We start from the raw sequence: 15,805 nt of genomic DNA on the forward strand, positions 1-15,805 counted from the left end.
CCAAAACAATCCACCCTAGTTTTATGGGAGTTAGTAATGCTGAAACAATCCAGTCTGTTACTCCTGAGGGAATTCTGCGCCAACACATTAAAAATTCTGTAAATTTTATTTGTCAAAATAATACTATATAATCATGCCAGTTTCAATTATTTTGGTAATTTATTTCAAAATACCGGTCAGCAAGTATGTCTGTAACAGGAGTAAAGAATTAAAGAAACCCCTATGACAACCTGGTTCCTGTTACTCTGCCCCCTTCACCCAGAGCCCAACTGGGGGGCCAAATACTCACACCCCTGTTCCCTCTCCAAAGCCCAGCCATGCCTCCCCAGCCCAGACACTCACACCCCCTCTCCCTCCCAAAGGCTAGCCGTGGGCCCCCCCAGCCCAGACACTCACACCCTCTACCCCCCAGAGCCCAGGGATCCAGAGGGAGAAACAGTCTGATGCTGGGTCCTGGTCTTGCATGGAGTTTCTTGCGTGCAGCCACTTCTTTCTTTCAGGGCATGCTGGGAATTGCAGCTGCTGGGAACCCTCCAGTTCCCTCCCTCTCCCCCAGCCTTGTCTTCTATTTGCAAGCTGGGCTCTGTCCGGTCCAGTGGACCCTAGTGACGGCCAACAGCTCTGCAGCCCATTTCTGTGGGGAAGAAAGGAAATTCTGCACGTACAACATTAATTTCTGCAAAATTCTGCATTGCGCAGAATTCCCCCAGGAGTAGTCTGTGCAGGCAGAGCATTGAAATAATTATCACTTAACTCCATGTGGTATTAATAAAAAAACTCAAACCGCTTACTTACTCAAGAATAGCTTTAGAAATTATCTCCATGACAGAGTAAAAGCAAAATGTTGAGAAGTGTTAACTGAAGGCAGTTGCCTTTATTTTCTGTCTTTACAGTAATGACACACAAAGTGGACTGGGCAATCTTACACATTTTTGATAAACCACATATCATTTGGAGTCTACAAGAGAGTCCAGTTACCTCAAAACCCAATTATATACATAGCAAAAAAGAAGAGGTGAAAGCAATCTTTCTATTGCGCTTTTTCTTCTTCTTCTGCTTTCATAAAAAACTCTGGTTTGTTGACACACCTATAAGCTAGCAGTTGGGGAAGGATTCCATACACTATGTTCAGTACTAGAAAATAGAATTTTGCCTCATCAGGGACTCTGTAGATGTAAGGTGTTCGAGCATGAAGAGAAGCACCAATATGGGAAAACTGAGCCTGTGGGAGATATATATATATAAAAGAATGGGTAAGCATGATGTACATTTTGGAATGACAGCATAATCTACATTACTATATTCACATGCACACATTACCAATCACATTTTTTTGAGCAACCCACTTTATGCCTGAAGCCCAATTCTCCATCATTTTTTAGGACTGCAGTATAAAATACTCTCTGATCTGACATCATTCTTGCCTTGATATAATACAAATAAATGGTATCTCTCATGTGATAGTAGCAGCTGTATTTTGTGAACAAATTCAGTAGTCTCTGCCAGTCTCTCATATGTCTTAGGTCCTATTCATATAGCAGGGGCTGCTGATGTGAACCCATCCAAAGTGTCAGTGAAGTCCTCATGGACACAGGTGTGCACTAATAGATCCCAGTGCTGTATCAAGCCTATAGATTTTGCCTCACACCTATAGGAATCAATGGTAATATTGCTGTTGACACCAAGGTGTGTGGGATCTGACCCTTAGTGTATATAAAAAGTAGTTTTCCTATTTTCCTAGAAAATAGGAAAACTAAGGAGCTAATTAAGTCTCACTAAAATATGTTTTGGCCCAATCCTGCACACCTGACTTTGGTAAAACTGCTGTTGACTTTTGTAAGAGTTCTGCAAAATCGGGCCCAAAAGGGCTACTTAGCTGGGAGTTGTTGGAGTAAAGCTTAAATATACAGCTACGGTTCTATCCAGAGGAGAGCTCACTGCACTGAAACATATTTTTAGCATAAACAAACATTTATAGAGAGAAGCAATAGAGGAGCACTCAGGATAGTTGCTGTCTTTTGTCTCCATCTGTTAGCTATATCAAGCAACATCTCATTTAGATTAACTATCGTCTGCCCAAATTGATGGTTTGGCAGCAGGAGGAACTGGGGACGATAAACATCAGCTTGATTTTGAGGGGACTGGGGGAAGGCACACCGGAACTTCATGTAGTATTAAACTATGGGCCAAACTCTGCTCTCTGCTGGTGTCAATAGGAGTTATCCAGGAGTCCCAAAGCAGAGAATTTTGCCTTTGGCTAACAAAGTAGAAAGGCGCAAGATGCATACAGTCTATGTGCTTGTTCCAATACACCATCTTCTGCAAGGAAGTTACCTAGAGAGTATGCATTAAAACAGAAAAGGAACTAGTGGTTTCAGTATGTTTAACCACCCCAGCTGACAGCAGAGAGCTGCTCTAGAAAGCCCTACTCAGCAAGCAGAGTAATCAAAGAAATCACATGCAAACCCACATTAGCAGAGTGGCTCCTGGTATTTCCCTCAGTATCTGTTAACCAGCAAGCCACGCTCAGGGGCACTCCATAGATCGCATTTTTTTTAAACAGCCTAGCAACTCAGTCTGTCTTTCTCCACACTCCTAGCTCCCACCCGTGGCAGCTCACCACTGCTGGGAACATGGCTCAACCTCCCATTATTCCTGGGACCACCACCCCCACTCCCTGCTTCACACTGGGAACTGCATTGGGCCAGGCAGCTCAGAGAACCAGCAGAGGCCAGGTGCTGAAAACACCAGCAGCAGAGGTAAGGAGCAGAAGGCTCTTTGCTGTCTAATGTGGGCCTGTCTGTGTAGGCACTTATGGCCACTCCGAAGTATCTAGGGGTCCAGAGAAGAACATTGGAGGTGGAAAGGGTATCCTACAAATTGCCATGCTAGGTTGGCCCAATGAGCCCACTAATCCAATATCCTGTCTCTGACAGTGCTAGTACCCAGTGCTTCACAGTGTATGGTCTCTGTAATGAACAGCTATGCACTCACGTCTATGGGAGAATATTCCTCTTCATCTCAGGCAATGAGTGCTTGACACATAAGGGTTTATAACCCTTCTACATTTTTATCCGTGCTTAATGAAACTTTGGCTATTTTTATTATTTGCAAAAATAGAATTTGGATCCTATCTTTGGCCTCGTTTCTATCTCCATGGACTGAGTTTCACTGACTAATTATGCATCGTGTAAAATGAATTATTTCTGTCAGTCTTAGGTTTGTGGTCTTTCAATGTCATTGTGGCTCCTCTGTTTCTTGTATGAGCAGAGAGGATCAACAGGCGCACCCGACAGATCTGCTCTCCTTATTACTCTATGTGCCTCCACTATGTCACTTACTCATCTTCCTCCCAGCCTTTATACGCTCTCCTTGTCTGGAAGATGTCTCATGCCTCTAATTAGCATTGCTCTGCTCTGGGCCTTTTCTATTTCTGCTATCAATTCAAATAATGGAATTCTCCTTAAAAAAAAAAAAATCACATTGCTCCATCTGCCTGTCAGGCACTAAGAGCCCGAGCTACCTGTCATTACAGGCAATGGGCAGAATCCCACTGATTTCAATTGGAAGCCAGATTAGTGCTCAAATGGCAAGGAATGTGTCAGTCCGGATTACTGTATCTGTTTTGCAGAAGCCCAGTTTGCAGGAAGGGAAATTTCACTCCATTGGGGTCCAGAGTTCACCCATGCTCTCTAACTAGAAACGGGTGGGAGTGAGGCATTAAATACTGCATTGACAACCACATTAGCACCAAGCTGGCAAGAAAATCTAGGGCTGCTTGGGCCAGATTTCCACTTATGGCTAAGGGTTTTCATATAATGCTGGCAAATCTATGCCATGCAAGGTGAAGGTTCTGCGGAGGGGTGGGTGACAAAGGAATTGTGAGTGACTGGATGGGGAAAAATCCTTTAGATGGGGAAGGGATCTGGACAAGCGAGAAGGAGCAGAGAGGAGGGGTGATTGTGTAAACTTAAGAGTGCCACTGTGCCATGTCCCATTTTTTATGGGGTATACTCATGAGCACAAAGGATTTCCCCTCATGAACATGTAATGTGCCCGTAGATGGTAATAACATGTTATTTTTGTGTGTAGGATGTATTTCCAATAGATATGACGAAAATTTAGCTCTCCCCTTGCATGCAGTGCATTAGCAGGGACATCCAGCAGATGTGCACGTCTTTCCCATGGGCTGGCACTCCTATAACAGAGCAAGATCTGCCTTGCTATGTAGGATTTCTATAATCATATGCCATGAGGGAATAAGCCATTCCTAGGAACCCTCTTATATCAAATCTTTAGAATTAGGAATGTAGGGGTTTAACCTGGAGACTCCTTTAGAGCTGAAGCCCATGCTGGACCATTAAGGTGCCCAGATAGGAAGTGTGAAAAATCAGGACCGGGTGGGGGTAATAGGCACGTATAGAAGAAAAAGCCCCAAATGTTGGGACTATCCCTATAAAATTGGTACATCTGGTAACCCTATTACCAAGAGGGCCATATCTCAGCCTTTACTAATCTGCAGGTCATTGAAGCTCACAGCAACTTCTAAGCTGCTAAATGCCAGGAATGCAGGTGTCAGTCACAAATAAAGCATCTCACCTACAGAAAATGTTTTTTCACTCACATTTTGGCTGCAGACCTATTACGAATGCTGCTTGGAGGGTGTCTCAGTGTTTGTATTGTTCTGCAATCAACAAAACAGTCTGAGACAGGAAAAGAGGGCTGGTCTGGACAAGAGGAAGGGGCAGGTCTCCCACCATCCTGGACCTGATCTAAAGCCAACTGAAATCAGTGAAACACTGACACTGATTTCCAAGGGGGTTGCGTCAGGCTCTTTGAGCTCTGTGAAGCCAAGGAAAGTCAGCAGGGAAAGACTGGAGATATATGGCAACCAAACGAACCCTTCTGACCCTAGCCACTGAAGCAGTGGGGCTTGAGTGGGCCAGGTTTTTCTATGTCTCAGTTAGCTAGACAGGCTGAGGGAGGAAGGAGGCCTCTAGACTCCTCAGCTGGGCCTGGTTAGCAACCTGTAGAGAAACTTCCTGCAGCTCAGATCTAGGGAGGGAGAATTACTTGGGCTATGTCTGGGTGGGGTGGGGAACGGTTTTGATGCAGCACAGAAGCTGAACCTTTCCTCACTTTACATGTAAGTCCTGTCTTCAGTTTCTCATATAGATAACTGTTGGTTTTAGTAAGGTCTTAGAGGATAACTACAATCTTTGTAAAATCAAGGCTCCTAAAGTGCTACTCCTGTAAATGTTAATTAGCATCACAGGATAAGTGACCCCAGGAGGTGATAACCCATATTTTGGAGTCTCAGTGAACTGAAGCTGCAGTGTAATTCAAACTGAGGGCCATTACATAACTTTTAAAATGACAGGGTTCTGAGAAAGCTGTCTCTTTTCCCATGCTAATGGCTAGGCCCTTTCAGGTGTTTTCCCCCTTTTGCAGGAGATACTATTCTGAGATTTACATTTGCAAAAACATAAATTGCAAAAGGACAGAAATAAAAAAGTCTCCTACTTAGTAGCTGTGTGTGAGCTCTGACCAGGGAGATTCCCATGGGATAAAATGCTTTGGCTTGCCATCTTTAGTTTTCTACTTTGGGGGGCTCCTTGTCCATAACAGAACACAAACCATGTTTTAATTAGTAATTACAGTGTTTTAAATTTAGCAAATACAATTCTTGAAATAATGTCACTTGTCTTAAAAAGACCAAAAAAGATGGAAGATGACACCCCTTTCTGCTCCCTCCCTGCAACTTCCTTTAAAAGACAACCTGTCTCCCTCATTTTCTTCCTGCAAACTACTGCTTCAGTGCTGAGCAAGATAGTACATGTGGTCTCATTCTTGGGTAGGGAAAGGAAGAGTGTGGGAGCTGTGCTACAGTGTGTATCACTTTTGACAAATGGTTTAGCTACTGCTATCAATCAGCAGAATTTTTGCTCAGGTCCCAGATTTGCTTAAAAGACTAAAAAGGAAATCTGTAAGCCTCAGTTCTGGGTTGCAAATGGCTTTCCCTCTCCTTCCTCCATTTATAAATCAGCAATGTCCTTTGGCCAGACCACAAGTGTGATTAAACAATGTTCTTCAGTCTTCAGCAAGAAAATGTTGCTCATGCCTTAATAACACAGATACATACAGAAATTATATTTGCTGAGAGAAACATATGGTGAGAAAAGTTTTCAGTCTGACGTCTGCATATGTTGGCAAAGTTTATGGAGCTATGATAGTAAGAAACAACATGTGTTTTGACTTTTGATTTCATTTTCCTCATGGTAAATAAGGTTTGAAGAAGTTGTTTCTTCCCCAAGAATGAGTGAAACTTGAGTAATCTGTTAAAAGATGTGAATTATTGATACGCTTTTGCTAGACGTGTTGACCATTGGCTTCCCTATATTAGCTTGCTTGTGGTTTTTGATGTTATGTTTGGGCCTAATGTAGTCACTGTGCCAGTTCAAGCATATAACATCAGTTCTGATATCTTTTGATTCTCTGGTTCTTTCCATTTACAAATCTTGCCAAATTCTACTCTGATATGAGTTATGATATACATGGCTATCATATATCTCTGGTATATCTCTGGGAATAATCAGGAAGAACTTGAAATGCTAGTAAATAAACACAACTATGACATAGTTGGCATCACAGAGACCTGGTGGGATAATACGCATGACTGGAATATTGGTATAGAAGGGTACAGCTTGCTCAGGAAGGATGGACAGAGAAAAAAGGGAGAAGATGTTGCCTTATATATTAAAAATGTATATACTTGGACTGAGATTGAGATGGAAATAGGAGACAGACTTGTTGAAAGTCTCTGGGTAAGGATAAAAGGAGTAAAAAAGAAGGGTGATGTCATGGTAGGGGTCTACTACAGACCACCTAACCAGGACAGGGGTGGCAGGCTTGTATAATTTTTGGTGGTGCCCAGAACAGGTCGAAGTCCTGCCCTCCCACCTAAGGCTCTGGGAGGGAGTTTGGGGTGCAGGCTCTACGAGAGAGTTTGGGTGTGGGAGGGGTGCAGGCTCTGGGAGAGGCGTTAGGGTGCTGGGTGCAGGAGTGGGTTTGGGTGCTGCGTGCAAGTTCTGGGCTGGGACAGAGGGTTGAAGTACGGGAGGGGGTGCGGGGCATGGTGCTGGGCCAGGGATGAGGAGTTTGGGGTACGGCAGGCAGGCTGCCCCGGGGCTGGGGCGGGGGGCCAGAGAGGAGGACTCCCCCCAGCCCTCTTCCCGATGACAGCAGGGAGCTCCCCGGCACGACACTCACCCAAGCCCCCCCAGGCTGCTGCTCAGGAGGTCCAGCCAGAATAAGCCCGCCCCCTCCTCCTTCCACAGGTGCAGCAGCGGTCTTAGCCTGCCCCGGCGCAGCTCCCTTGTAGCCGGCAGCGGCCAGCAAAGGAGCGCAGTGTGGAGCTGCAGGGGGTAGCCGCCTGCTGCCCAGGGCAGGCAGGGATGCTCGGGGGCAGTGCGCGGGGGCAGCAGGTGGGACCGAGGGAGAGACCTAGCCCCGAATATGGGTGGAGTAGGGCCCCCTGGGCCCTGAAGTTGCTGGAGCCCAGGCACCATGGGCCCATACAACTCGCTGCCCCTGAACCAGGAAGAAGTTGAGGATGAGGCTTTTTTTAAACAACTGACAAAATCATCCACAGCACAGGACTTGGTGGTGATGGGGGACTTCAACTACTGAGACATCTGTTGGGAAAATAACACCACAGGGCACAGATTATCCAACAAGTTCTTGGAATGTATTGGAGACAGTTTTTTGTTTCAGAAGGTGGAGAACGATACTAAGGGAGAGGCTGTTCTAGATTTGATTTTGACAAATAGGGAGGAACTGTTTGAGAATTTGAAACTGGAAGGCAGCTTGGGTGAAAGTGATCATGAAATGACAAGAGTTCATGATTCTAAGGAATGGTAGGAAGGAGAACAGCAAAATAAAAACAGTGGATTTCAAGAAGATAGACTTTAGCAAACTCATGAAGTTGGTAGGTAAGATCCCATGGGAATTAAGTCTAAGGGGAAAAACAATTGAAGACAGCAGTTTGTGAAAGAGACATTATTAAAGGCAGAAGAGCAAAGTATCCCACTGCGTAGGAATGATAGGAAGTATGACAAGAGGTCACCCTGGCTTAACCAGGAGATCTTCAGTGATCAAAAAATCAAAGAAGAGTCCTACAAAAAGTGGAAACTAAGACAAATTACAAAAGATGAATATAAACAAATAACACAAGTATATAGGGACAAAATTAGAAAGGCCAAGGCACAAAATGAGATCAAACTAACTAGAGACATAAAGGATAACAAGAAAACATTCTACAAATACATTAGAAGCAAGAGGAAGACAAAGAACAGGGGAGGCCCATTACTCAGTGTGGGGGGCGGGGGAACAAAGGCAGAAAATGTGGAAATGGCAGAGGTGCTTAATGACTTCTTTGTTTCAGTTTTCACCAAGAAGGTTGGTGATGATTGGACATCTAACATAGTGAATACCAGCGAAAGTGAGGTAGGATCAGAAGAGGCTAAAATAGGAAAAGAACAAGTTAAAAATTACTTGGACAAATTACACGTCTTCAAGTCAGCAGGGCCTGATCAAATGCACCCTAGAATACTTAATGAGCTGACTGAGGAGAGAGTTGAATCATTAGCAGTTATCTTTGAAAAGTCATGGAAGACGGGAGAGATTCCAGAAGACAAGAAAAGGGCAAATATAGTGCCAATCTATAAAAAGGGAAATAAGGACAACCTGGGGAATTACAGACCAGTCAGCTTAACTTCTGTACCCAGAAAGATAATGGAGCAAATAATTAAGCAATCAGTTTGCAAACATCTAGACGATAATAAGGTGATAAGTAACAGTCAGCATGGATTTGTCAAGAACAAATCATGTCAAACTAAATTGATAGCTTTCTTTGACATGGTAACAAGTTTTGTGGATAGGGAGGAAGCGGTAGACTGGTATATCTTGACTTTAGTAAAGCTTTTGATACTGTTTCGCATAATCTTCTTATAAACAAACTAAGGAAATGCGACCTAGATGGAGCTACTAGAAGGTGGGTGCAAAACAGGTTGGAAAACCATTCTCAGAAAGTAAACATCAGTGGTTCACAGTCATGCTGGAAGGACACATGAGTGGGGTCCAGAAGGGATCGGTTGTGGGTCTGGTTCTGTTCAATATCTTCATCAATGATTTAGATAATGGCAAAGAGAGTACACTTTAAAAGTTTGTGGACAATATCAAGCTGGGAGGGATTGCAAATGCTTTAGAGGACAGGATTAAAATTCAAAATGATCTGGACAAACTGAAGAAATGGTCTGAAGTAAATAGGATGAAATTCAATAAGGACAAACGCAAAGTACTCCATTTAGGAAGGAACAATCAGTTGCACACACACAAAATGGGAAATGATGGCCTAGGAAGGAGCACTGCGGAAAGGGATCTGGGGTCATAGTGGACCACAAGCTAAATATGAGTCAAAAGTGTAACGCTGTTGCAAAAAAAGGGAACATAATTCTGGGATGTATTAGCAGGATTGTTGTAAGCAAGACACAAGAAGTAATTCTTCTGCTCCACTCTGCACTGATTAGGCCACAGCTGGAGTATTGTGTCCAGTTGTGGGTGCCACATTTCAGGAAGGATGTGGACAAATTGGAGAAAGTCCAGAGAAGACCAACAAAAATGATTAAAGGTCTAGAAAACATGACCTATGAGCAGGGCTGGATTAAAGCAGAGGCCTTAGGGGCTGCAGCCCAGGACTCTGGGCTAAGGGGGGCCCTGGCACAGCAGGGCCCAGGTAGGTAATCTTGGACTGTATACTAACTGCTTGTACTTGAGACAAATTCTTACTACTCTGTTGCTAAAGACAATTCTTATCATCATATTAGGTAGTTAAATTCTGTTGTAATCTGCACATATAATAACATATAAGCATGTATAATCTAAACATGTAATCACAGAAAATCATCTGGGGCCCAGATGCACCAGTCCATTCAAGAATCTCAATTAGCCCAACAGCATGACATTTATCTTTGTATCCTTGTGTTCTCACACTATCCTTGAGTTGTTACAGCTTCACACCCAAATTTTCTGCATCTTCTAAATGTTTAGGGGTCCTTCATTTTGCTACATATAGGGCAAATCAATTAGGTGTGTCATACTGGACTTTCTATAAATGTTCTGTCTCAAATGGTAAATAGCTCCATTCGTGCACTCTAGGCCAGGTCAATTTACCTGTGTGGAATTTTTTGTTTTTTGATCAATTATTTTGTCTTACAGTTTGTGTCACCAGTGTCCATTAATTATTATTGCACATTGTTACATAGGTCACCGTTTAATCATAACCGTTTATTTATGAGTTGTGCAAGTGTGGGCCTTGTGAAGAACATGAAATTTTGGAGATGAACATGAATATATGTTAAAAATGACACTGGAAGCTCCCCTGTGCTGTAGAGGTAGCTGTAATGCTAGGAAAATAAATGATATTGTCCACTGGGTGACTAACAGCTATTCTCACCAATGAGACTCTTTTTAAACCGTCCACTTGACCAAAACATTGAGTGGCTCAAAGACAGTGTTTAACTGTCTTTTTAAAAAGTGGGTAGATGCTATGGCTTAACACCCCCACTCTATCCTACCCCAAATATTTGGTTTCTTTGGGGAAATGCACAGCATTTAATAAGACTTAAATAATACAAACAAGCCAGATAAAAATATGCAGCTAAAGAAAAAACTGTCTTACAAGGCAATGATGTAACATCTGAGTCGCATGTACTGAGCCTGATTCGCCACACCCTGATGGTGGTTTTATACTAGTGTAATTGTTGAAGTCAACTGAATTACTTTGGCGTAAAACCAGCATAAGGTTGTGGGTTGGGGGTGAATTGGATCTCCTTACCTATATAATATTTCTCTAGTTACAGCATTATGATCTAGAAATTCACCAATGAACATCTTTACAAAGAAATATCTATAATACCTGGGCTAGTCCTCCAGCATGTATAAGGGTTAAGTCAGGCATCCAAGAACAACCAGGCACCAACAGGCCATACAGTGCGATCATATAATAAGGCACAGAGTAGAACATGTATGTCAGCATCTGCATTTTAAACAAAAACATTAGATGGTTTGTGTTTTCAGAGAGAGGTCTATTTAGGAATCAGCCAATTGCTGACTGAGAAATTGGAATATTCCAAGATTATGCTCTCCAGGGAATATTTGCAGATGATGAAAGATATCCCTGTAGATAAACAGAACACTCCATTTAGATTCTCCAAATAGTGAAATCATAATACTCCAGAACCCCACCACTTTCCAGAGTGAAGTTTCTTCATTCACCTTGTTACCAGAATGGATTTCTCACAGAAAAGGTCAATCCTTCATTTGAGGTTTACTCATTTGGTTGCCTCCCCATAAATGACACTATGCCTCTGTGTTTGTCCTTTTTAAAAATAGAAATATTGAGGTGTTAAGAACCCTCAGGTCAACCCTCCTGCAATGCTCAAGTAAACAGGCTTGGCAAAGGATGCTGTGTGGTTTTACAGGAAAGAGGAATGTGTCAGTGGTGATAGAGAAGAGAAATGGTAAATATAGAGCTAGATTTCCTATCTATACCACCCTTTGACCTGTTGAGGATGCTATTACACTAGGGTGAGGTGGCCAACCTGAGCCTGAGAAGGAGCCAGAATTTACTAATGTACATCGCCAAAGAGCCACAGTAATATGGCAGAAGCCCCGCAGCAGCTTCCCTCCCTCACTCTCAGCATCTCCCATCCACCAGCAGGCCTGCCAATTAGCGTCTCCCCCTCTCTCCCTGCAATCAGCTGTTTTGTGGTGTGCAGGAGGCTCTGGGGGAGAAGGAGCAAGGTCATGGCAGGCTCAGGGGAGGGGGCAGGAAGGGGTGGTGTGGGGGAAGGGCCTGTGGCAGAACCAGGGCTTAAGCAGTCAGCACCCCCCGGCACATTGGAAAGTTGGCACCTGTATGTAGCTCCAGCCCTGGAGTTGGTGCCTATGCAAGGAGCTACATATTAACTTCTGAAGTGCCTATTCATCCATCACTTTATAACATCTCATACTTAATAGTTAGTTCTTTACCTGAAGTTTAGGATAACCAGCAGGATCCTTGATATAGGGCTCGTGAAGTTGAATATATAACCGGCAGAGTTCAGCAGGGCAATCCAAAGCAATCTACAGAGATGTTAAAAATTGTATGTGATGGAAGAAGTCACTTTAAAACAAATTAACCTAATCCTTGCTATTGTGGGTTCTACAACTATGCTCGCTGTTGCCATACAGAAGGCTTGCTTACAGGCCAGAAGGGACTGGACCCTTTGCCAAGGTGATCCACTTGGTCACCAGTATAGAAACGGCCTGACATCACTATTGAAATGTAGTCTTCCCTTTGCCTGCCTCACAGGTCCCTTGAACGGTTCATAGAGCAAGACTAGAATATCTAACTTTTATATAGAATTTTTCATCAATACATCTCAAAGGCACTTTATAAAGGAAGGTGAGCATCATTATCCCCATTTTACAGATGAGAAAACTGGGACACAGAGAGAGGTAATGACTTACCCAAGGTCACCCAGCAGACCAATGACTAAGGTTAGAATAGCACCTAAGTCTTCTGCGTCCTAGTTTAGTGCTCTAGCTACTAGGCCAACATTAGCAGTCTTAGTTTTTCACTGGAAAGTAATTAAGCTAGTATACTAGGTATGAGTGGTCCACACTGTGATAAACGTATAACATTCTTTTATTTGTACAGACAGCTAATGGCTTTGACACAATCCATAATGCCTAATGGAAATTCACCCAATAGTAGAAAAATCAGGTAAGCAGATACTGTAGAGTTTATATCGTGATTTAAACAAGAGTTGTGCTGCAATAAGGTAATAGTGGAGAATGATGCGAACTCCAAAACCAGCTACTATAAAAAAAATTTTTTGGATTTTTATCTAACTGTAAAGAACAAACTTGCCAATAAACTCCATGGTGACCCAACTACTATGTCAAGGAACTGAATTCATGACAACAAGCATCTACAAAGTACGCAATACTTTTCTAAAATGATTCATCAGTTTCAACAGCAGATTAATAAGAGCTTTCCCACGAGGCATTGCTGGTGTCTAAATTACTGACAAGGCCCAGCTGGGTGTATTGCAGCAGCCAACTGCACTGGCATTTGTTAAGTCTTGGTTTGGGAAGAATACAAAGATTCCTTCTGATGGCACATCTTGGAGAGGGAGAAACATCTGAGAAACAGGTGTATGTCTGTACTAAGGAACCACAGTTTATTGGCCAATAACATATTGGCCACAACTACTGGAGCTTAATAGAAATCTGTTCATTCCATCCATGGCTGAGAAAATGATGTCACTAAAACAGTTCCTACAATGGGAGAGGAACTGGGTAGTGAAATGGGATAGGAAAAGAAGCTCAGAAAAAATGAGGAAGTGGCATTGCAGCCTGTAGCTGGGTGCTTGGGCAAGAGATTACACTGTGAAAAATGTGTCATCTCTTTCCACATTGCTTTGCTTTATTCAGTTAGCCAGCACCAACAGTAACTTAGGGGATGCCATGAGCTGCAACAAATGAAGATGCCAGTAACAAGACAGAAGTAAACAAAAATTAAAATATTTCTGAAGGCATATTTTCTCAGAAATATGACCGGAGAGCAAAAATAAAGCAGAAGTACAAGCCAGCAGAACTACAAAAGAGTGACATGCACTAAGTAGAACAAATTGCTGCTAAAGTTACTTCTGATCACTTGATACATGAATTAAAGTCTAGACAGGGTCAGCTCTACCAAATATGCAGACCAAGCAGTTGTCTTGAGCACCAAAATGTTTAGTGATTGTTTACTCAGTTATATACAATTCCCATTCTCCCTGGGGCAGCAAATACTTCAAAGCTGATGCTAGTAGTAGGTTTACCACTGCGCCAAGAAGCAAGTATTTTAAATTCTGTGTGATTCCCTCTGAAATTTAAAAGCTATCAACTGTGCTATAAATCCATAGATAAAGTTAAATTAAAATTATCTATACTTGATAGGCAAGAATGAGACACTTACAATTTCAGGAGACTTGGGATAAACCCAACATAGTTCTCAGATAAAGATTCTATTCTCTCACTCCTAATACAAGCTGCATGTTTTTCTGTGAGTTTAGTTACATGTCTATGTTTTAGAAAGACATGAATGCAGATTTAATTTAGCTTGTGTGGATCCATGCTATTGCTTATTAAAATATTAACAGTAGACCGTCAAAAAAAACAATGAATGACATGCTTTTTAGGTCACTGAGCCACACTTGGGCTATCATTACTTTGTTGCTCTTGGGAGGTCATGTGGCTAGTCCCTTTCAGAAAAAAAGGTTCACACAATGCAAATGGAGAGGCAAAGCTACAGTAATTACAATAATGCCACATGCAGTGTTGTAGCTGTGTCGGTCCCAGGATATTAGAGAGACAAAGTGGGTGAGGTAATATCTTTAATTGGACCAATTTCTGTTGGTTGGAGAGAGGAGCTTACAGAAGAACTCTGTGTAAGCTCTAAAGCCTGTCTCTTTCACCAACAGAAGTTGGTCCAATAAAAGTTATTATCTCATCCACCTTGTCTCTCTAATAATGCCACAGACACTTCATTTCTCCTTCATATTCTTAGGGCACAGTCCTACTTGGGAGCTGATTGGGCCCTTGGTTTTCTCACATACAAAAATTCTTCCTTTTGAAAAGCAACAGATATAAAAGCTTTGTGAATAAAACTTAGAGATCCCAGGTCGTTATAGCCCCTTACACTTACCATGCCCCTAAATATGCAAAACCCAGTTGCGAGGATGAGATATATAGCCAGCATTAGATCTAGTGGTCTTCTCAGGAGTCCTTTCCTCTGGACTTTCTGAACCACCTACAATACAATATAGGGTTAAGAGTAGATCATAAATTCTACATTAGATGTATTTAATTTCAAATCTGTCTCTAAAGAAAGTTAAGGTGGTGAAACACTCTGACAGGAGCCAGTGGGGCAGCATCTGCTCTCAGCTACTCTAATGTAAATGCAGAGTCACTCTACTGATTGGAGTGTATAAGGGGGAGCAACAGCATTTCTGTATGTAATAATATAACAATGTTACAATGATATAACAGAAAGTAGAATCAGGCCCCTACCATTCAAAGTTAAAGCTAACTCACACTTTAAGAAGATTCTATAATGGTCCAGCTGAGTGAGGATCAGTGTCAATCTTCATGTTGAATGGCTTACCTTTCATCAGTCAGTGACACTTTACACGGTAATTTACACAAGATAATAAAATGGCTTCCTCATACCCACCCTAGTTGCGCCACTGAGTATCTTATGTATGCCCATTTTATTTCTAAAAACCATAGTGCATACCCATTTACGTGGGCTCATAAGAAAATGTATTATGTAATCATAAATACATATCCAATATTTATTTATCAAGTGTCTGACTAAGAGAGGAAGGATGACCTAGTGGCTAATGTGGTAGCTTAGGACACCGGAGACCCAGTTTCACTTCCCTGTTCTGACACAGACTTCCTATGAGATGTCGGGCGAGTTGTCATAAGCTTCTGTTCCCTTGCAGTAAAACAGAGATGATCCCTCCCTCTGAGGAATGTTGTGGGGGTAAATATGTGAGGCATGCTGATGTAATGGAAGCTGTATATGTACCTCAGATAAAAAATAGTTTGGGGCAATTGTGAGAGCTCACTCACTGCAGTGTTTTCACTCAAACCGTCATTCCAGGATGCAATTTTTTTTTCACCATTATGCACTCTTGCCCAACATACACAC

At 42.5% G+C, this 15,805-nt stretch overlaps 1 protein-coding gene across 1 annotated transcript in view; it reads right to left on the bottom strand.

The window, feature by feature from the left end:
* Positions 1-849: 849 nt before the first annotated feature.
* Positions 850-15,805, bottom strand: part of TM6SF1 (transmembrane 6 superfamily member 1) — a 32,083-nt gene continuing 17,127 nt past the window's right edge. Inside the window, exons 7-10 of the mRNA XM_030578137.1 lie at positions 14,795-14,899; positions 12,091-12,183; positions 10,976-11,095; positions 850-1,222 (exon numbers count right to left, since the gene is read on the bottom strand). Coding sequence (XP_030433997.1) covers positions 1,031-1,222; positions 10,976-11,095; positions 12,091-12,183; positions 14,795-14,899 — 510 coding nt within the window. The 3' untranslated portion in view covers positions 850-1,030. The remainder of the gene's footprint in view (positions 1,223-10,975; positions 11,096-12,090; positions 12,184-14,794; positions 14,900-15,805) is intronic.

Source organism: Gopherus evgoodei, chromosome 10 (assembly GCF_007399415.2).
Source record: "Gopherus evgoodei ecotype Sinaloan lineage chromosome 10, rGopEvg1_v1.p, whole genome shotgun sequence".
Classification (NCBI taxonomy): Eukaryota; Metazoa; Chordata; order Testudines; family Testudinidae; genus Gopherus; species Gopherus evgoodei.